This window comes from Clinocottus analis, unplaced genomic scaffold (assembly GCF_023055335.1).
Source record: "Clinocottus analis isolate CAN_PGR_092001 unplaced genomic scaffold, fCliAna1.0.p SCAF_12, whole genome shotgun sequence".
NCBI lineage: Eukaryota > Metazoa > Chordata > Actinopteri > Perciformes > Cottidae > Clinocottus > Clinocottus analis.
Genome location: NW_027175843.1, coordinates 5162890 through 5184831, shown reverse-complemented (window position 1 = coordinate 5184831; position 21942 = coordinate 5162890). Strand labels below are relative to the sequence as shown.

At 48.1% G+C, this 21942-nt stretch overlaps 1 protein-coding gene across 3 annotated transcripts in view; it reads left to right on the top strand.

The window, feature by feature from the left end:
- The window catches only part of dachd (dachshund d), a 119668-nt gene that overhangs the window by 92579 nt on the left and 5147 nt on the right, over nucleotides 1-21942 (top strand). The window contains exons 8-14 of one of the 3 annotated variants that reach the window (XM_068572754.1): nucleotides 2513-2685; nucleotides 2819-2954; nucleotides 3139-3270; nucleotides 16646-16791; nucleotides 19366-19513; nucleotides 20087-20230; nucleotides 21282-21350. In XM_068572754.1, coding sequence (XP_068428855.1) covers nucleotides 2513-2685; nucleotides 2819-2954; nucleotides 3139-3270; nucleotides 16646-16791; nucleotides 19366-19513; nucleotides 20087-20230; nucleotides 21282-21350 — 948 coding nt within the window. Of the gene's footprint in view, nucleotides 1-2512; nucleotides 2687-2810; nucleotides 2979-3138; nucleotides 3271-16645; nucleotides 16792-19365; nucleotides 19514-20086; nucleotides 20231-21281; nucleotides 21351-21942 lie in introns of all 3 variants that reach the window. The other 2 variants (XM_068572753.1, XM_068572752.1) reach the window with 2 other exon arrangements.

Sequence of the window (21942 nt, the reverse complement as noted above, 5' to 3'; positions counted from 1 at the left end):
TTATGCCCTTCAGGAGGGGGAGATGGTGGGAGGGGGGAGGCTCGTGGGAATCCACCTCTCATCAGGTCTGAACTTCTGTCGCGGGGACAAACACAAACTGACAAATATGTTTCTCACGGTTTGCCCACTGGAATATCTACACAATATCCAGGTGATTAATGAGTCTGACTAATGTTTGTTGATTCGGGGGGGGAAAAAAAACAGTGAAGAAATCCTGTGTATTGTCACCAAGTTAAAGATCCTTCAGGGCCTGAATAGAAGCGCTGGCAAATTGGACGGATTGGCATATGAATGAAAGTGGAAGAGAGAGAAAACACACTTGACTGTCTTGCTTAAAAAAAGCCAGATCCTTGAATACACCCGTATCCTCCTCACCTGGCTCCTTTCAGCCAGGAACAAAAGCATTTGGTGGACTCTCGTCGGCCCTGTGGCACATTCCCCCACAGCGGCCTGAAAGGGCCTTTATGGGGAGAAAGGGCGCTTTAGGACGGAGTGGCATGAAAGGGGACTAATGCCACTTAGAGCGAACAGAGCGGCCAGTGTCCCCCCCCCCCTCCATCTCACCCCGCTCCCTCCTTCCACCGGGCTGTCTCAGGTGGAGTCGCATCCCGAGGAGCCGTACAAGCATCAACATGTGATTAACAGCAGTCGGAGTGGTCCGTTCGGTTCGCTGGGAAATGTCGCCGCTTCAAGTCCGCGTGTCCCTCTGAGTGTGCGCTGTATCTGATTGAACGGGTGTAATGCATCCGCCACAAAGGCAGAAGAAGGCTCTTCACTCCGGCCCTTGAGTGTGGCCTTGAAAGGCTGATAGGTAGCCCGAAGCTCCGCATGTTGTCCTACAGTAAGTACCCCCGCAATCAGGCCCCTCTGTGGTGTTTTTTAATTGAGCTTAGCCCGCTGAGCGGTAATTGATTCAGCCTGAGCGACAGCGGAGGCGCTGATACAAGGTGCTGCTCGGCTCCCGCCTCCCTTTAATCTCCACTGCTTTATATTGTCCGGGAATACTCTCCACGGAGGAACTGCATGCCATCTTTCTTATGGAAATCAATGCTGCTTTTAGAAAGGAAGGAGGGGGGACGGGGACGGAGAGGAGTACTTCTCATGTCCTTTCATTTCCAACCAGTGTCCTTCTCTTTGGAGGCGTCGCCATGCAGATCTCCTTGCCCTTTGGCTACTGATGTTTTGTCAGAAGAGAAGAGCGGAGTTGTTTTGTGGATTGGCTTTCTGTAGCGCGCTATTTTTCTCTTTCTTTCTTTTTTTTTTATCCTCTTTCTTTCACGCAGCTTTTTTATTTATTTATTTTTACCTTGAACTGGGCTGCCAAGAAAGAGAGGAATAAAAGGAGGGAGAAATCAACAGAGAGGCTCAATCAGATCCAATAGTGTCTATGAGGTTTTTTTTTTCTTCCTTTAAAGCATTTTGAGGAATAGCATCTGAGTGGCGGAGGAATGAGACCAAACTGTTCCCAGTCACTTTTGATCCTGCCAGTTCAAAGTCCCCACGGAGAAGAGGGAGGGGGGGTACAGACACCTAGCTTTGACCTTCTGTCTGTGCTCGTGTCCTTTGAAAGTTGGCTTGTTTTCATTAAGCCATTCAGAAGCCCAGCGCAGGCCCAGAGTCATAGCGAGTAGCTACCCCCTCCCTGCCGGTATCTTTATTAGACATTCTTTACATTTTCAGACCGCTAATGCCTTCGATTTTCCCAATTAGGAGTCCATTGCTAGACAGCAATTGAATAATTTAAAACATTTGGAAGGCATCTCTGATGTTGTAATGGAATAATTTGTGTGCCTATTTAAAAAAAAGAGAAAGAAATTGTCTGAAAGTGTCCTGACTCTTTTTGGTCCCTCTTTCTCTTCTTCTTCTTCTCTTCTTCTTCTTCTCTCTCTGGTGTGGAATATAGGCTGCTATAATTAGCCTGAAGTCATTGCCATACTGCGGTCTGATGGTACTTGTTTGTCATTAGCACATTTAACTAGTCATTTGGGTAATGGCTTTGGAGATTGCCTTTGTTTTTACAGAGATATTTTTTTATATGTAAATATTGAGACAATTTCCATAATGTGCCCTTTTTCTTTTTTTCTCCTTTTTTTAATTCATCGCGGCATAATTGATGCATCTTTATTGCTGTGTAAACTTTGGTCTTTGGATGACTGTGTGTGTATATAGTCATCTTCCCCGTTTTCTTTATTATCATTGCAGTAGTATCTATTATTAACATATGTTGTAAAACATTTATGTGTATTATGTTAACATGGAAAGAAACCCAAGAAGCGATTAATTTGAATTATTCCATTTTCTTTGCCCCACCCCTAATGGATGGCAGTGTAAAGCTTTAGTGTTATTGGACAGCGGTTTTAAAGGGGATCTCAGTGGTGGGAATTACTGATTGCTGAATTAACGCAGCAGCAGCTTTTTATTTTCTGGGACGAGGGGTTGAGTCAAACTTTCATCCGACTCATACCATGCTCGGTGGAGTAACCAACAGACCTCTCTCTCCCTTGTGTCTCAGGCCTGGAACTCCCCTTCATGATGATGCCGCACCCGCTGATCCCGGTCAGCCTGCCCCCGGCCTCCGTCACCATGGCGATGAACCAGATGAACCACCTCAGCACCATCGCCAACATGGCGGCCGCAGCACAGAGCCAGGGTCTGCCCTCCAGAATGGTCACGTCCGTCATAAAGGTAAATATTTAACGCGGCTCAGTGTCTCAACATTTTGTCGCGCCCCCCGCGGGACATGATGCTGTGTTGCCACCTAAACCACACTGGATGTTTATTTTTGGGTTGTGTGTTTCTGGCGCTGCTGGGGTTTCAGGAACGGGTGCCGGACAGTCCCTCCCCCGCTCCCTCCCTGGAAGACCACAGGAGGCCGGGCAGCCACCCGTCGTCCCACCGCAGCAGCAGCGTGTCCAGCTCGCCGGCCCACACGGAGAGCTCCTCAGACAGGATACGTACGTTTGTCACACAGATAAATGGTGAAGACAAAAAGCGAACGGAGTGTTGTTTGTGTTGTCCAATCTACGAAAAAAAAAAAAAAAGGCGGAGTGGAGACGCGGATCCCCCCACCCCCCTCCTCCTTACCCCTCCCGGCGATGTTCCTAACGCCCCCTGGTGTTTCTGTCGTTCCCTCTCCAGCGATGCACCACAACGGCCTGTCCATGAACCACGCCCTGCTCGGCCTGTCCCCCAACATGCCGCCCGGGCCCAAGGAGGGAGACCTGGCCCACGACATGAGCCACGAAATGAAGAGGATGCACACCGACAAAGGTGAGTCGGGGCTTCCCTGCATGCCGGGAAAAGGTTCTCGGCGTTCTCCACTGCAGAAAAAGCGTCTGCGACGTGTGTGGCTTCTGAATCACGGTGCGCGATTTTGAAGTTGAGGACTTTGTTCACTTTTAGTCCCTTGGAGTCGATGGTATGAAATGAACAGATGCTGTAAGAAGCGAGCGACGGAGCATCGTCGTGGTGCACGAGCCGGCTTTATTCTCGAGGCACATAAAATACGTTGTAAATCCGTACAGGCGGGAGACGAGTTCATATCCCAACCCAGGTAGCGCTGGAGACAACGTTCGGGGCTTTCTGAGGCTCGTTGGTCACAGTGCCTTCAGGTGACATCACCCTTTTTTTTTTAATACCCAAATTGGAGCGGAACAATTTTCATCATTGAACAAAAAAATAGGTACAATACAGTTGTAAAATTGTGTCTGTCTTTGTCAGGATTTGTAGCCCCCCCCCCCCCCCCTCCTTTGTTCTTCTTGCTTCCTGTTTACTCCAGTTGCAGAGCTCGTCAGTTTAATGGCACTCCGAGGACGGCTCGGACCGAGTCTTTTAGTTTCTCATGCATTTGCAAACCGGAGGTGCACTTAAGACGAGGCGACCCGCGGTGTAAATATGCGTTTGGATGTGTTTAATCGTTTGCACACATTGTGCTTGTTGGAGCATTCTCAGTTTTTAAGGGTTTTTTGTTTTTTTTTGGAACCGCACACAGACACGTTCCTGTGTGTACCTGCTGCAGATGAGCCCCGCCTACATCACACGCTACACAGGATGTGATGACAGTAACAATCTACAGATGAAGTGCATTGATTTTTAAAACAATTTTATGCAAGCAATACCTTTTTATGTTCTAATAACTTGCAACTAATTGACCCCCCCTCCCCCTCTCACCCCTCCTCCCTTGTATATTTTACACTCCCATTCACTGCAGTTACAGTAAACAGGTGAAAACAGCAAAGAACACGGTTCTTAGAGATGATTCCTCGACAAACATTAACTGCTGAACGTTCCCACACTTTTTCACACAGATTTAGCCTTTTTCTTTTTTACACGTATTAGATTTTGTTGATATTTTGACATTAATCTGGGAAAGAAGGAGCCCTTTATCTGGAGCGCTGTCATCCTCATTACCTCTGCACTTGGGAGGGAAACATTCAAAACCCTCAACCTCCATCCCGTTGAGCGGAGTCAATGTTTGTATGGGTAATTGCTGGCGTTATTTCATTACAATTTCACCGCGCTTGTGGGTAAAAAAAAAAAAAAAAAAGAAGCAGAGAGAGCAAGAAGAGCAGAGGAGAAAGAAAAAAAAATGATAAAGATCTGCTAAGCGTGGCGGATTAAATACAAAGTGAAGCAAATAATAGATTTCAGTATTCTCTGTTGGCTTTGAGCGGAGCGGGCCGTGCCGTGCTGGGTGATGCAGGGTGGGGCGAGGCTGATAATGATATTAAAACCACTGTGGAAATCATTGGGCTGTATGTTCCCTGTTGGCCAGGCCGACGTGAAGATCAGTGTTAGACCTTCACTCACAGGGTGTGAAGCAGTGAATAGTAATAATTAGCAGGATCATGAGCGGAATTTATGGGTCACAAACCCTCTAACTGTCTGTGCACGTGTGAGTGTGTGTGCGTGCATGTGTGTGTGTGTGTGTGTGTGTGTGATAAAAAAGAGAGTCAGGCAAACAGATAAAAGAGGAGATTTAAACAAGTATCCGCACACTAAATCAACCGGATGTTTTTTCCTCCCCGGCAGAAGGACTAAAAAGCCTCCTACACACACGCGGAAAAGAAATCGACACAAACCAGAGCGTAACTTCTTCACACCACTCGAGGAGGGAGCGAATGACCCGGCGATCCACGCTAGTTCTAGCCGCTTGACCCCCCCCACGCACGCGTCCGTCTCCGAGATTGTCAATTCCTGATATGTCACCGGTCTTGATTAGGATTCCGAGCTCCCTCCAGTGTGCGCACCAGAGGTCTCGGGCTCTGGAAAACATTTTTATAAAATAACCCATTAATGCAGAGGAGTGCAACTAAATTAGTTACCAATTTGCTGAGCATGAATTAATGAAGAGAGCTTCTCCCGGCTCCCACAGTTGTAATTTTCATAATAACCCCGGACCTTTATTTGGCAGGTTGTTTAGTTTTTTCGTTTGAAGGTTTTCATTAGTCTAATGAGGACTGTGCAAGGGCGAGCAGTCAGCACAATTTACATGAGGAAGCTATCATAATAAATGAGGCAATTTGAATAACATGCACAGGTTTATGCAGCGAGATAAGAGAGATTGTAGCAGCCAGATCCAGAGGTAACCAATACATTAGAACCGACTAATAACCAAAGTAATTCCAATAAAAGCTTTAAGTGAAGGGAATAAAATTAATGATAGATATATTGAACTGTAATGATATGATACATGATGCATTAGATTAATAAAATAAATGCTTTTGCATTGTTAAAGCCGAAGGGGGGGGTGCGGCCTCGCCATCCGAGGCTTTGTTTATGGCGAGCTCTTTTAATTAGGCTTGTTCGTCGCATCGGTTTGTTTAGATAAATGAGATAACATTCCAATGGTTTAATGATATCTCTCCACTTGTTTGATCTTTATGATCCTGGCAGAGCATTAAATTAATCTCTCGCGCGACGCACCCTTTGGAGGAAAAAAGGGGGGGGGGGGGGCACAGCGAAGGGAAGGACGGTGTGCCCCCCCCACCCCTCCCCCACCCCTCTCTCGGTCCACGGCGAACAGAGAGACAGGCGCTCTCGACGCATCGTCGTCTTCTTCATGTTTATCTCTGCCGATGAAGGACAAAGGCTGTTTTTTGTTGTCGTCTTAAAAAGAGCATTTTCCAAAGTTGTGTCACCCGGTGCGGAGGAACCAGATGGTGAATTTTTTTCTCCTTCCTTCTTTTCCTTTTCGCGGCGCCGTTCGTTTGAACTTGATTGTTTTTCGTCCAAAGTTTTAAGTTAAAAAGCGGAGATTAGACGACGTGTGAGGAGAGAGAAGAGGAGGAGGAGGAGAAGAAGAAGAAGGGGGGGAAGAGGACTAGAAGAGAGCTAAGTGTTATCTCACATGTGACTAATTGAATTGCTTCAAACAGAAAGTCTGTGGCGATAGCTTCCGACAAGCCTCTGTCTCGTGAAAAACAGCAGGTAGCTGACAAACGGGTGGGGGGGGGATTTGAAAGGTACGGAAGCCTTTGGCTGTAAACTCACTTTGGACATCAAACAGTTGACATCATTTTATTTCCCTGGGGTGGGGTTTGAAACACGGGCCATATGTATGTACGTCGTCCACGGTTCTGCAGACACCATGTGGCAGTTTGAGCGTTTTGCCAACAAACTAATTCCACCGCTCTCCCTCAGCCCCCCCACTGCAGTTAAAGAACGCCACGTCTCACTTTGTTTTTCGGCGGCGAAACTGATTCCGCAAACTTTCGGTAATATGGAAATTCATAGCTCCCCCCCCGGCGGAGCATTAGAAACTCTTGTTGGCGCAACAGGAGATGCACTAGTAATGTTCTCCCAGCACAATGGGAAGGGGTGAGGGGGGGGGGGGCTCACCTGGAGGGTCATCCTTCTCCCGCTGTCAGCTGAGCGATCGCCGATGTGCCGGCGTGAACGCGATGGACAAAGGTTCGCCACGCCTTCTCTTTGCCAGGATGCTGCCCCCAGTAGAGGTCGGTGGCTGGTGCCCAGTCAGAATGATGGAGGGGGGGGGGGGGTTACAGTCTATTACATACAGCTGCTTTTGGACCCGTGGACACCGATGGGCTCATGTAGAGAGAGGGGGCTGTATTTTGGAAAAAAAAGATGAAAAGGGTGACAACAGTAAAAAAAAAAGAAGTGATTTCCAGCCCTTTGTAGTCTTTGTTCTGCTCCTCCTTTTTGCATTCGCTGTGTTTTTTTATTTAAAAAAAGTAGGAAGTTGAGGGACTTTGGGTCCGGTAGAAGTTCAGGCATCAGTCGCGCGGCGTAAATATTTCACCGACATCGGCAGTATCATTAAAAGAAAAGTTCGATACGTTCCCTCTGTCTCTTCATCTTTCTGACTTTAATGCACAGTGTTTTGCTCGACACCCCCCCGGTGTCCTTGGCGTTTTCAGGCTTCAAACACATGCTGACTACCTGACTTTCCCTAAGTCGGGAGGCAAGATCATTAGCCATCACAACCCTGAAATGTGACTTGGCAGACAATAATGCTTTATGATCAAACAACTTGTCAGTGCGTCCCGTTGAAATGAAAGAGTGCAAAAAAATAATTCAATAGAGGATCAATCAAATTTCCACCGGCCCCCTGTGCGCACGCGAGAGAGAGAGAGAGAGAGAGACAGAGAGAGAGAGAGAGAGAGAGAGAAGGATTGCTGATGGTGCAGAGAGGGGGCTATTCCTCGAGGACACGGGAGTTCATTTGGATATTTGTTCTCCCCCTCATGAATGTTCCATTGCGTGACACCATCCCCTGCTAATCACATTTCACTGAAAAGGTGGTGGTGGGTGGGAGTGGATGAGGAGGGGGGGGGGGTGTTGGAGGGGGGGTGGGCGGGGTGGGGATGCTTTTAGGGACGTTGAAAAGAGAGAGGTTCTTTTTAATCTTTGAAATGCCTCAAAAGTGACAGAATGCTCTCTGCTGCCAAGACGCGAGCCTCGGATGGGGAGATAAATATGCTGTGGTCAGCTAAGTGTATCTAGTGAGCAGAGAGGCAAATTTAATAATGCATTATCATTCACTGGCGAAGGTGAAATCTCCCTGTCCATCAGGAGGCTGAGGCCTGTTTCATGTTACCCTTCGCTGCAAATGAACAAGTGCTTTACTCAGCCATACCAGAGATGCACAGTAGGCACTGGTGCTCTACTATATATATATATATATATATATATATATATATATATATATATATATATATATATATATAGTCAAGAGAGACAGGTCTGCAATCAAAGCAATCATCTCTTACGGTCTCGATTGGAGACATCGATGATCTCGGCCCTTACTCCAGATAAAACCTGTTTTTGAACAATAACCTTCTTCTTCTTTTTTTGTAGCGGGGTTGTTCTTCTTCTTCTCCTCCATCGTCTCCGAGAAAACACACGGTGCGCTTTACATATCCGAGCATCTGCTATTATGCAGATCGCGGGCGCACGTTTACCCGGATGCCCTTGGACAACGGCGTTAAACAATTATGAAGATTATGTACAATGCGGGGAAGGAGAGGAAATTTGCGATTCAAAACAATTCGCACCTGAGCGGCGGGGCAACTGTTGCCGACAGATAAGGTTGACCCTGAATATGTATTTCTGTACTTTTGGAGACATTTCCGTGGGGTTTGTTTGTATAATTTTAATATTTACATGTAAACAGTAATTAAGTGCTGCCGCCGACATGCTGCTGCCAGGGCCGAGCTCTGCCAAGGTAAACACCGGGCCCTCTCGCAGTTCGCCACAGTCCATCATGTTTACAGACTTGCGGAGCCGAGTGCTGTTTGTGTGCTCCTCCTCGGCAAAGCCCATAAAACACCACCAATTGTGCGCGGCGCGTCGGGGAGAGAGGAAGAGGAGGAAATAAAAAAACACACACAGTCGCTCTTATCGCCTGGCAGTCTGCTCGCCGACTTGAGGACATTGTGAGTCAAACCTTTAAATTTTCACTCCGCGATAATTACGCCGCTATACTTGAGCTTTTATATCCTTTCACTGAGAGAGTAAATCATTCCTAATAAAGAGAGGAAGAATAGGGGGCGGAGGGAGAAGTGCTCGAGGACTAATTCTCTCCGCTCCCTCCCTCATCTGCTCTCTATTCTGCTTTTCTTTTTCTTTTTTCTTTTTTTTTTTTGAAAGCCTCTCTCCGAGTATCCCAGTCACCTTGACTTTGCAGCTGCAGCCTTACGGAGCGTGTTGCTTATCCCGCCTAACCCCGGCCTGTCAATTAGGTGTTTAAAAATTAATCTCTTTAACTGGAAATACCATGACAGCTTTCTTCCGTTCTGTAAATGAAGTGTTATTAATTCACGCGGCGCCAGAGCCAGTGTTATGAATAATGTTATCAAAACAGATTTCCGCGCGTTTAACACGTCGCTCCTATTAAAACCCCTTAAGTATTTTTATAACTGTGAAACCCGGCCTACTAATGGATTTGCATCCATTTCTTTTTGTGTGTGTTGAGCTTAGGCCGCCGTAGAGAAAGTGCTTCTAAGCCAGAGCTTTTAAAGTTTACACTCCCCCCTCCTTTCTCCGATTCCTCTTCTTTTTTTGTTTGTTCTACACCCGTCATTTAAAAGCAGCTCATCCCGTCTGGATTAGCGGCAGCCGGTGGCGACGCCCCAATCGACGGCGGCGTAGCCTGTCTGTAGGGTTGCAATGACGCCGACGTGTCCCCTCGTCCCCACGCCCACTCCTTCCACGCTCTGATCTAGCAACGGACCGTCAGGACAACCACATCGAGCTAATGCTCGCTCCATTAAAAACCCAGTGATTACGGATGGAAAGGGGGGGATCTCCTCTCTTGTTTGCTAGTTGGAATGCTTAATTATCAATATGTAATTGGCGTGTGCGCCGCGACCGTCGGGGGGCGCACATACGGTGGCGAATTCCACGGGAATGCACGTTCCTATCGGGCGCTAGCAGGACTCCCCAGTCACCGTCTGAAAGTTAAGCTGCATGCCAAGTTGCTCTAATGAATTAATAAATGCCAAACAAAGGAGAACTAAACAAAGAGTGGGGGGGAGAGGAGGACGAAGGGGGGGGGGGGGGGGGATAAATGGCTCGGGGTCAGAGAGATTAGTAGCGTGTACAGTGCAAATGATCCCCCCCCCCTTTTTGAAATGGGAATGATCCAGGCAAAATACCCGATCAATAGTCAAGGCTAGTCTAATCTCTGGGATTCTTCTGTCAATAGACGGACCCGGTCAACGGAGGTCAATACGCAAAGACAATCTAAACAGCTTCAAAGTGCCTCGCCCTCATGTCCCCCTGCCCGGGCGTCATCCTCTCCACCGCTGCAGCTCAATAGGTGAATTACAGGAATCCATTCAAGTCATTTTCTTTCTCCGAGCCGCGCGTTTACGTTTCGGGCCCTCCACCGCCTCTGAGCTTCCAGCGGATTTGACTAGGAGCTCTGGACGCAGGGTTTGATCCCTAACCTTTAAACGGCCTCGCTCCATCTATCTCCTCGCTGCGACGCCCGCTCCCTCCGCACACACAAAAGGAAAAAAAAAAAAAAAAAGGCCATTTCGTCTGCGCTGCCGTTTCGCTTTTTAAGAGCTCATTTGAAGGTGCGTGCTGGCAGAAACAAAAGTATGCCTGTATGCTTTTATGCAGTCATCACAGTCAGCCAAGCCCGTAATCCTCAGAGGTCCGATAATGACATAGCCCCCTGCATTTATTACATGGAGGAGAGGAGAGAGAGAGGGGGGGGAAAAAACGCTGACTTTGAACAAATGAACACTCTGACCTTTATGCAATAAATATGACATGGGCCGCATAAAAAGACAAGATATCTTCCTCCTGAATGGAAGTCAACACGGATTCTGTTCCCTCGCCTCTTGCTCTCTGCCTCTCTCTCTCTTTCTCTCTCTTTTCAGCTAACAATTAAACAAATGTTAATAAAAATGCACAGTGTGCGTGCTGGCGGTGGGTTGCGTTTCCCGCGTACCGCTCGTAGATTATCGCGGTGCGATCATCCGTCGCTCTGATCGGCGTCTGGGATTCAATCATTCGCGGGTGTTTTCTCAGCAGCGATGGAGGAAAAAAGAGCCAGTGAAAGGACAGTTTTTAAAAAGAGGAGAGAGAGAGAGCGAGAGAGAGAGAGCATCAACCTTTTAACTGTGTCTTTTGTCGTCTCGCTTGTGATCCCAATTGAGCATCGCGACTGTCTTCTTTTGTCACCCCCGGAAGCCGCCTCTCCTGACAGTAAAGGATTTATGGTTATTTCCTCCCGCGCAGCCTGTCCATCTGTGGCTCTATCTTCACGTGGCCTTGAGAATACGATTCAATTTATTAAGGCAAAGCAATGGACTCATTACTTTAAAAAGGTGGCGAGAGAGAGAGAGAGAGAGAGCGGGAGCGGCAGCGAGAGGGAGAAGTGACACACCGAATTGGTTATTAATGGAAAAGGCACAGCCACGGGGCAGTTGAGATTTAATGATATCCTACGAGAAAATATGAGGGTGTCACTCTCCAAAAAGTCATGCTAAATGTCAACATTTTAAGGTCCCCGGTGCTAATTTTATGCCTGTGCACAGTAATGTTTTGGAGAGCATTTAGGAAACACGGCCCAGTGGCCAGCCTGATTATCCCGCTCACCTTCTCTCCTCTCCCCAAATGGGTTTGTGCAGCAAGCGATTTCATCTCTAAGTGAAGTGAACATTAAGGGAGGGGAGAAGGGGAGAGCAATAGAGGGGGAGAGGGAAGAAGAAGGAGGAAAAAAAGACCACGCGCTTTGATTTTCACGCTGTGATAAGAGAGTGGGAGCCAAATGTTACCTGTTAATCTAGCCCGAACCGACCGGGGCTCTTGACTTTGTCCCCCAGCAGGGATGGGGCAAACACTCATTTTCCTCTCTCCGTGATGAAAAGGAAATTAGCTTAAATGTGATGAGGGCACATTACTGTGTGTGCTGTTCATGTGTGTGTAATGAGAGTGTGTGGGTGTTTGTGTGTGTGTGCGTGTGTGGGGTGAGGGTTTGTGTTTGCATTCATCTCTCGTTTTCTTCACTGTGTGCACACACACACACACACACACACACACACACACATGCACAGCATATGCAAGTGATGGTCATGCTAAAGGAATTTGCCTTGTATGGATTCGTCACGCAGGTTATTTAAAGGGACAGTACACCCTCAAGATCATATATGTCCTCTCACGTAGTCCTGCTATTCATCAATTTGGATTGTTTTGTTGTGAGTCGATGTTCACACCTCCCGCTGTTGCGTGCTCGCGTCTCTCGCCCCGTCAGCGCGGTGGTACGGCTGAGGGAGGGTGTAAAAAAAGTCGCCCCGTGGAGTGTCCTGAGTGAGCGGGTCATTGGTGTCTGGGAAAGAGAGCGTTGCTGTTGAGCCACACAGACCCATTATATTAGAGATCAGTCTCATCCGCGACATCTCCAGCGACTCGCACCAAAACTATCTAGATTGATAAACAGCGCCATGGGTGAGGGGAACGAAATGTGTTCTTGATTTTTCTTTTTTGGGTTGTACTGTCCTTTTAAGAAATGTGTGCCTGCGGGGCAATCTAGCCCTACAGTAGATTTATTATAAACTGTCAAGTCCAAATTCAATCTGATTTCCACAAGAGTCACAAAACAAGAACTACATTTATTGAAATGAGCTGATGACACACTATGAGAGCTCCGCCTTGTAACCGCCACACAGCTGAAGCTGAGTGTATTCTGCCAGAAAGACCTCTCAGAGTGCAGACATCACTCGCAAGATAAGCTGGGCTCATGTTTTTTTAAAGTGCTCAAATTGCATGCAACTACTTTTTTTTCCTCTTCTTCTTCTTCTTTTTTTTTCCCATCGCTGCATGTGTTCCAGAAGACGAGATATTTCCCTTGACAAGATGTTTTTTTCCAAATCCAGCACGTTAAGTGCAGGCGCAATAATGCTGCGCTGGCCGGCCTAATGGCCGTCCGAGAGGTCATAACTACTCCATTTGAAGGAGGCCGGTCCGTCGGCAGCCCGTGGCAGGTCGAATCAAATGTAATTGTGCAGCGAGAAGCGGCGCCGCGCTTTGTGTTGGGCCGCGCTGACAACCTGCAGGTTTAGCATTCAGTTCCTCCTGCTGGGAGGAACACCGGCTTGCAAGGACAAAGGCTTCACCTGTCAATATATCACACTGACTGGCCGGCCAAGTGTACCTCTGCTCTCCCTCTCTCTCCTCTCTCTCTCTCTCTCTCTCTCTCGCTCGCCTATCTCTCTTCCTCTCTGTCAGTCTTTCATTCTCTGCACACCCATTCTATTCCAGCCTGCTCTTCCTCAGCCTCACCTATCCATCCATCCATCTGTCTTCCGTCTCCGACCATCTATCTCCTCCTTTTTCCCGGCGTCCCTCTCTCCTCCCTCTCTCTCTCTCCCCCTCTCTCTCTCTCTCTTTGTGTGTCTCGCCGTACCTTCCTCTTCTTCCCGCTGCCTTCCGTGCGAGGACTCAGCTGAATTGTCCTGAGGGACCCAGTTTCAAACACAGGAACCAGAAACATATGGCACATTTTCAACTCCCAAGGTCAATTACAGCTATTTATCCAGAGATTGCAGCTAAATTTCCCAAGGTTTCTTCTAGATTTACCACAGATTGCCGCGTGTGTGTCTGTCACATTTTAAATCAGGCCAGTTTCCCTCTGCTTCTCTCTCTCTCTCTCTCTCTCTCTCTCTCTCTCTCTCTCTCCCTCTCTCTCTCTCTCTCTCTGCTCCCCGCGACTCTCCCATCAAACATTTCAAAGGCTTTCAAGTGGGTTTTAGACATGTTTTATCTCCGGTTATCATGTGCCACATCTTTTCCTCTTTTCTTTTTTCTCTTTTTTTTTTCCCGCCCCAGCTTTACTAGGTCCAAGTGCCTTGCTTGCAACACAAATCTAATAACATGTAAATTGGAGATAAGCCCAGATCCCTCCAAGTGATATTTTTTACATTCATAGTTTGTCAAGTCAATTCCTGGGCCCCTGTTTTAGCAGCACAACACATGAGGAGTGAGAAAATTAACTGGATAGGTGATTCATCATTGCTAGCACACTGTCAAGGACTCCCTCTGCAGCTATTGAGAGCAGGGTGGAGGAGGACGGAGAGGGAGGCAGGGAGGGCGGGCCGCTGTTTTAAATTATGGCATTTCATTCAGAATGCATTGTATTTACAGCGTCCCATTTTTATTTGTGGCTCCTATTATCCGCCGAAACAGTTGTGCATGAAATGTTATTTGTGACAGGGGTGACCTGCGAGTGTTTTTCCACGCAGTATTTCATAGTTGCTGGGGGTGGGGGTAGCGGCGGTGGTGGTGGTGGTGGTGGGAGGTAGTGGAGGAGGGGGGGGGGGGCCCTTAACTGTACCTTTACCGTGCGGTTGAGCACAAGAGGCTGTCACAGCTGCTGTTGGCAGCCCCGCTAGTGGAGAAATATCACCTGGAAACAGAGCACTCCATTCCGCCCGGCCCCCATCACTCCAGCGCCTGTCGCTGTAATTAAGTTGAAGTCAATGATTCCGGAGCAATGGTGAGAAATAAACATGCAAACACATGCCAGCATTTGCAGCCAAGCACAGAGAAGAAGAAGAGGAGGAAGAAGAAGAAGAAAAAAAGGAGGGGTGGGGGAAAAAGGGGGGCTACAGAAACCACAGATCTAGATCGTGTTCCGCTGGAATTTACATCTGAGTTTCATTAAGCCCGTTTTGATTATATTGATTAAATTAGTCACTTATTAGCTTCCCATTCCCTTTTTTCTCTTTTTCTTTTTTTTTTTTAAACGCCTGTGTTTATGCATAGCTCCTGGTGGAAATGTTATCTGACAAGGGGGTGCTGTACTGTAGTCGGAGTCTGTCGAACAAAACACGCTGTTTGCTCTTTTTTTTTTTTTTTTTTCCCAGAGCATGACAGGTTGTTTCCCCCGCAACAAAGCCATCAAATATTCCGTGTGATCCGACATTGTGTTGGAGGGGAGGCCTGCTGAGTGGGAAGCCCGAGTTTGTTAAAGCAATGATTTATGATTAATGCCAACACTAAATAAGGGACAAAGTGCCTACAGTACAAATCAATTACAAAGCTACAACAGCAGACCTTTCCCCGAGGTCTACTAACGTCTCTAGTTGTTATGGTGATTTTATTGGAGGTGGGTGATGCATGCATATAATGCGCGCAATACATCTATATCAACCTGAGCCGCAGCCAACTGTAATGCTTTTGATCTTTGATTAGCGGTTTTATTGAGATAAAATGGGACTTTCATGTCGTGCCACGGCGTAAAGGAGAGTGCGCGCTGCGTTCCCACCCCGGGACGCCCACCTCAAAGCGGAGGCCGGGCGGCGCCAAACAAAAACAAATTAGCACGGGAGTGGCTTCTTAAAAGTGGGCAATTCATTACTTTCATGAAGTCAAATTATAAACAATTTTTAATCCATTAGGCAACCATCCATTCTAATTAATCAACAGGAGTGAACTCCATCGGAAAAAGAAAAGGAGAAAAGGTTGTTTGCTCTCTCCACGGACCAGCGGTGCATATTTCACCGTCTTCCCCTCTCGCAGAGGAAGAAATGAGAGGAGGGGAAAAAAATAAAATCGTTCTTCAAATTACAAACCTAAACTGTGAATCCTAACACTCGACTTTTTGGCGCGGAGATGTTTCCAGGGCATTTGCAGATGCTCGAAATAATCTCCAATGTTTTTGCTCAATCTGCTCTGAGGATGGGTGAAATAAATACTTTAAACTAATTAATGTAAGACCAGCTGTTCCCGGCACTTGGCGAGCGCCGGTGAATATTGATGGGAGGGAGAGGCATGGGGGCTGCTTCGGCTCCACTCCGCTGTTTGTACAAGATTCCGCCTGCCACACAAACACATATGAATACTGGATGAGAGCAGAGAGGTGCACGAGGTAGCCAGGGTTCCACATTACAAATAAAGCTTTGCCCCCCCCCTCCCCCCAACGCCCTCCCTTTTTTATGGAATTAACAATTAAACAGCTGATGGCGCAGACTTCCTGCGGAGACCTTCCTTCATTTTCCCCGACTGGATGTGTTTAATAAACCGGCTCTGTGCAAGATGGTAGCACTTACAACACTGTTGGCTTGATAAAAAGCTCACTGGACAAAAAAAAAAAACCAACAGAAAACATGTGTCAGACATACTGTTTTAGTTTGACCAGGCTGTATCTGTGTCTGCCGGTTCGCCTCCCGCCTCTCCGGCTCCCCTCCTCCTCCGAGGCCTGGTGGAGAGAGGCTGGACGGCAGATGGCAGGGCCCTACCCCTCATCGCCGGTGATGAATGGAGGATGATGTCATCTTCGGTTTGACAGGCACCCGTGCGTGCGTACACAAAAGGAAGCCTGCAGCCCTCCGGGGTTTGGAAAGCGCGGGCCTGCTTCTGATCTCATGACATCTCTTAAAGGGGAGGAGGGGGGGGGGGGTCGATTTATGTCCCGGTAGATATTGTTTAACCCCACACTTGAGAAGAAGCAATACAAAGGGGTCTCTGAGAGAGGGGGGGGAGTCAGTCTGGGAGGAAAGGGAGAGGGAGCTGGCAGAGATCAATAATCGAGCTTGGCGCCCCCTACTGGTTGGCATCGCTAAAAACGACTCGCACGTTCTCCCCGCTTAGTCGTTTTTTCGGGTTTCACAAAGCGATACGCTATGAAGGATTAATCAAGTTCCAATGTTGTTGTGTTTCTCCGCAGAGGACAACTCGATGTGCACCCCAACAGCAAGAGACAGCTACGAGAGGTTGTCACTGGCCGGCCAGGCCCTGCCCCCTGGCTTCCCCTCACCATTCCTCTTCCCAGACGGCTTGTCGTCAATAGAGACTCTCCTCACCAACATACAGGTAAAGTGGGAGAGGACGACTTTCGGAAAAGCTCCGCGTCTGCTGACGGTTTCAGATCGATCTCATTTGGCGCCTTTTTCCGAAACCCAGCGTAGCCGGGCCCTCATGTAGCCTGGGAAACAAGCTGCTATGTGTAGAAGTGCGTTTTTGACATATTTGCTTCCGAACAAGCCTGCGATGTGTCTGCCACAGTGTTTTTGTTTCAACTACCACCTGAGGGCGCCAAAAAGTGGAAATATGTTGCCAATTTTTACTTAAGCTCAAAGACCGTCTTTACCGCTTTGGAGTTTAGTTTAAACAGCTTCAGACATGCTTACAGGCAGCAGGAAGCAAGAAGCAGGGTGACTTTGTTAACACGCAGTGTACGAGAGTTGAGGTCGGGATGCACAATGCATACAGAGTCTTTGACGCCTCCCGTCTCCTTCAAACAGAGAACATCGCTTTTCTTTAACCGTAATGGCACTTTTACCATTAAACTCTTCCCCACAATCTTTTCCAGACACTACACATTCATCGCCTTGGATATCTTAACCCAAGGTCTACTAACAAGCTTCTTTTTTTTTCTTTTTTTTTTTGTCAAAGCCTTCAACAGCTGTTGTCCTTGATAATTTAGCAAACTCCATCCACTGAAAAAAAAGAGAGATTTGTTTCAAAGCTCAGCAAAACAAAGCTGCAAGGCAATCTTGATTGAAGATTTATTTTCTGTTTTTGTCAAACTTTACTCGTTAGTGCGAGGAGCTTGAAACTCCTTATGAAACGGTATCAATCAATTTAAAACGGACGCCCGTATGACCCACATCGGTAAAGGAGACCAGCCAGTAGTTATTCCTAATGATTGTCGTCGGTGCCACCGGGTCTGATTCTGTGCAGACTCACACTAGACACTCCGGCTTAGACTCCAGCGAGGCCTCCGGCACCACGGACAGACCCAGATCCCAGCAGGGGAGCTCTTAGCTGCCCAACACACAGAGACACCCGAGACACCAGAACCAGGACTGAGAGTAGCAGACTGTGAGAGCCCCTCCTGCAGTAAAATAAGAGGCTTTCTAAAACTCTTGTGCTCAGGAACACGGCCGCCAAAATCAACACCAAATTAAAGTTCCTGGCAGTAACTTCAACCAAGAAGCAACTTATGAAACCATCACCCGGTGTGTCATTCAGATGTCCACTCACAAACAATCTATTTTCTGGTCAAGGCTTGAGGATTTAATTGGTAAAAAAAAAATACTCCCATTCCCAAAGAAGAACCGAGTGTTTTTAAACTTGCCGGTCTAACTGTCATTGTTGACGGAGACCTTCTATATCGGAGCTCGTCTTTGTCCAAAAGCTGGACGGCAGATTGCTTAACATGGCCATCAGAACTGCAGATACACTCAACTGTAAATCTGCATACCTTAACAACACCTGTCTACTCAGAGCCCCCTTTTCCCCCCCACCCCACCCAGTCAGAAAGATGAATGTATTTGCCTTCTGTCTGAGTGTAATGATGTGTGCACGCTGCTGCCCTCCTCGTTGCACTTGCACCGCCGGCATCACGAGTCCTGCCTCTTCTCTCGTGGCTCGGCGTGGTAATTAGAGAGCCCCGAGTAAAGCCGTCGCCAGCTCCCAACACTCCACCGAGTCATCTTTGATAATGATCCGCGCGTTGAATATTTATGTACAAATCAACAAAATGAAGCCGAGCGGAAAATTAGGATAAAGCAACTTAGAATTAAATTGGGGTCAGAAAGAAATCGACAATTAGTAAGCTATAGCCCAGTGCATTTGATATAATTGCGCGTGGATGGGGAGTAATCGTGACCAAGTAATGGCGGCGGCGGCGGCGCACTGTGAAAGAGTCTTTCCACTCCCGGACTGTCAGGAGTGTCATGAACGGCCGTAACGTGGTTGATACATGATGGGATACTTGTCATTCCTGTTATCCGCTCGCGCTGCTACGCGTACCGCTTACAATCCAGCACGGACGGTGTGAGAGGGAAACACAGAGTCTGTGTGGCGAGTGAAGACGCTGACCTCTCGCCTGTAAAGCTCTTACCCTCTCCTTAGCGGGCTGGAGCTTCGACCAGGAGGTGAGCTCCATCTCGACCTTCAGCGTGGCGGCGTTTCCCTCCTCCTCCTCCTCCTCCTCCTCCTCTGTCGAAACATTTAAAGCTGTGTCATCCCCGCGCTTTGGCGCCACGATTACGTCATTTCCTGTCTCTCCCGTTCGACGGTCCGGGCCCTCGCGTCACACATCGCTATTTGAGATACGAAGGATGATTACACGGACTCTGGCACTAGATCCTGTGAGATTTTCAATGGATTAGAAAGGAGCGGCAAAGGTGGCGCCGCGCCTGAAATAGGGAAACCACGCAGCGGCGGCGGCGGCGATGGCGGGCCGCTTTGCGCCCTCGTGTCCCGCTTCTCAAAGAACTGCTGTGACACACTTTCAGCGTGGTTTGCTGTCTCTCCAGCCTCTTAAATAGCCCACATCACTCTACTTACCTGCCGCCTCCCCTCTACACAATCTCTATGTGTTCATATACCGTATGTGTGTGTGTGTGTGTTTGTGTGTGTGTGTGTGTGTGTGTGCAGGGCCTGCTCAAAGTGGCGATTGACAACGCGCGCGCTCAGGAGAAGCAGGTGCAGCTGGAGAAGACGGAGCTGAAGATGGAGCTCTTCAGAGAGCGGGAGCTCAGAGAGACCATGGAGAAGCAGCTCGTCATGGAGCAGAAGAACAGAGGTACTGGCCCAGTGCTGGATCCTGTGTGTGTGTGTGTGTGTGTGTGTGTGTGTTATCCGGGCTGACGCAGGCCTGCGCTCGTGTAGACGCTCTCGCTCCTGAATGTACAAACACCAGCGCCGCATGTATGTTTAATGTCTCCTTAACTGCGACGCCGACACGGGCGGCTGCGTTTCACTGGTTACACACACACACACACACACACACACACACACACACAGCGATCTGCTTAGCGCCCTCAGTCGCTTGACATAATTGGTAATACACATTAAGTTAGAGAAACTCACTCTCGGTCTCATGTTAAATGCATCGGCCTCGTATGCTAACCGCGTCGTTTATGTTTAATGAGAGAAACTCGTGAAAAATATCCCAATAAATGTTTCAATTTGCTTGAATTCCCTCCAGCGGTTTGTTAAGGCGCAGCCAGTATTGTCTTTCATGAAGGAGGATCTTTATATGTTATGAAATATTTAGGTTTAATTGATTTCATACCAAATTTAGCACATTTTTTGTCTCGCTGGAGCGCAACGGCTTCAATAACCCGCCTCTCCCCCTTCCCTTCCCCCGTCGCAGCGATCGTTCAGAAGCGCCTGAAGAAGGAGAAGAAGGCCAAGAGGAAACTCCAGGAGGCCCTGGAGTACGAGTCCAAGAGGAGAGAGCAGGTGGAGCAGACTCTGAAGCAGCCGTCGCCCTCCGACAGCATGCGGTCACTCAACGGTCAGACGCTTCACAGTGAGGCTCTCCTACTGTACAGTTCACTCACTCAGACATCTGGCGGGGTTACTGCTGGGACGGTGGGGCATGAGGAGGGTGGGGGAGGGTATGGGGCAAATGTGTCCAATTGAAAATGTGCATTTTATTTTACAGCAATGCTAACAAGATAAGCGCTGCTATCTTATCCTACACGAAAGCGCTAACTGACGCTTGTGTTCCTGTGGATGTAATTTACTGTCCGCTCTCCATTCTCGTCGCGCCCGGTGAGGCTTGCCCCGCCCCCCCCCTCTTCCCCTCATGCACCGGGGAGCAGCTGTGGGTTATTGCCACCGGATATTCCTCCGTGGATCGGGTTCATTTGTAAAATGTCTAATAGATTCTAATAAGACAAACTGAACCAGCTCAACGCTGCGCCTCAAAGCCAAGGTCTCCTTTTGTCCATGCCGCGTCCAAAACTCGGAGACTTTTAGTTTAGTAAATAAAAAAAAAGCTGAAGTCATGGTTGATTATTAAAATAGGGTCCTGGTGAATCGTGTCGAGGTAACGGACTCGACACGCTTCAACCGTGGGCTGCGGTGTAAAGTAACCAACCACACACACATTTAAGCCCTTTAGAGGCGCATGCAAAATGAAATGTGATTTACTGCCGGTGTGTCCCAACATTGACACCCCGAGTCGGCTCGCCGCCAGCCAGCAGCAGTACACGGGACGGGGGTGACGAGACCGGCTACCAAATCCAAAATAGGACAATGAATAATTTAATGCGGGGACAATTTCACCTTTTGACACTTTGGCGTCGTCTTTGCCGCCAACTCTTCCGCGCTTTTGACTCCGGCACACACGTTTGAGCGGCCGGGTTGTCCACCTTTAACGGATACTTCATCCGACGTGTCGAGTCAAGTCGTGATGCTGAGCACGACGCGTCCAACGATAACGCGGACGCAGCTCGAGGTAAAAGAAAGGGAAAAAGGTTCGGCGCTGTTTGAATGAGCGATGCTGTGAAGGTGTTTTGTCGGGAGGATGTTTAACGGCGGCGATCCCTCTCTTCTCGCAGACTCTCTGACCCCTGAGATGGAGAGTGACCGCAGCAGTGGAAGAACAGATGCTGAAAGGACAATACAAGGTACAGGGCTCAGATGAGACAATAAATCTCTCTCTCTTTCTCTGGCGCTCGCTCTTGCTCTCTTTCTCTCTGCCTCTCTCTCTCTCTCTCACACACACACACACACACGGCTTCGGTTTATGAACATTAGTGTTACTGTGCCTGCTGTTCAGGCATACAGCTCACCATCTGGGCCGCAGCACTAGGTCAAGATCATTGGTCTTTCTGGAGGAATAATATTGCTCTTTTTGCTCGACTTTTAGCGTCTGCGGTGCTTTTTTTTTTTTTGTTTCCTGATTCTTCGTCTCTTTATTTTTTTGCCGTCGGAGAGACAAAATCGGGAGGAACCGCTCAGCCCGAAAACGACGCGGAGAACGACGCGAGAGAAGTGTTTTGTTTACAGCTCAGGAAGCATTAATGAGTCATAAAACCGCGAGAAAAAAAAAAGAAAGAGAAAGAGAAAAAAACCTGCGAAATCCCCCCTTTGATAGCAATAAACGGGGCAAATCAATCCGTTTTATGAATAAGCCTTGTACATTTTTAATGGTTTGTTTGTTTGTTAGCCTTGGGGGTGCAGTATGTGTTTGGGGAAGGGCGCTCCGCCGATAACCTT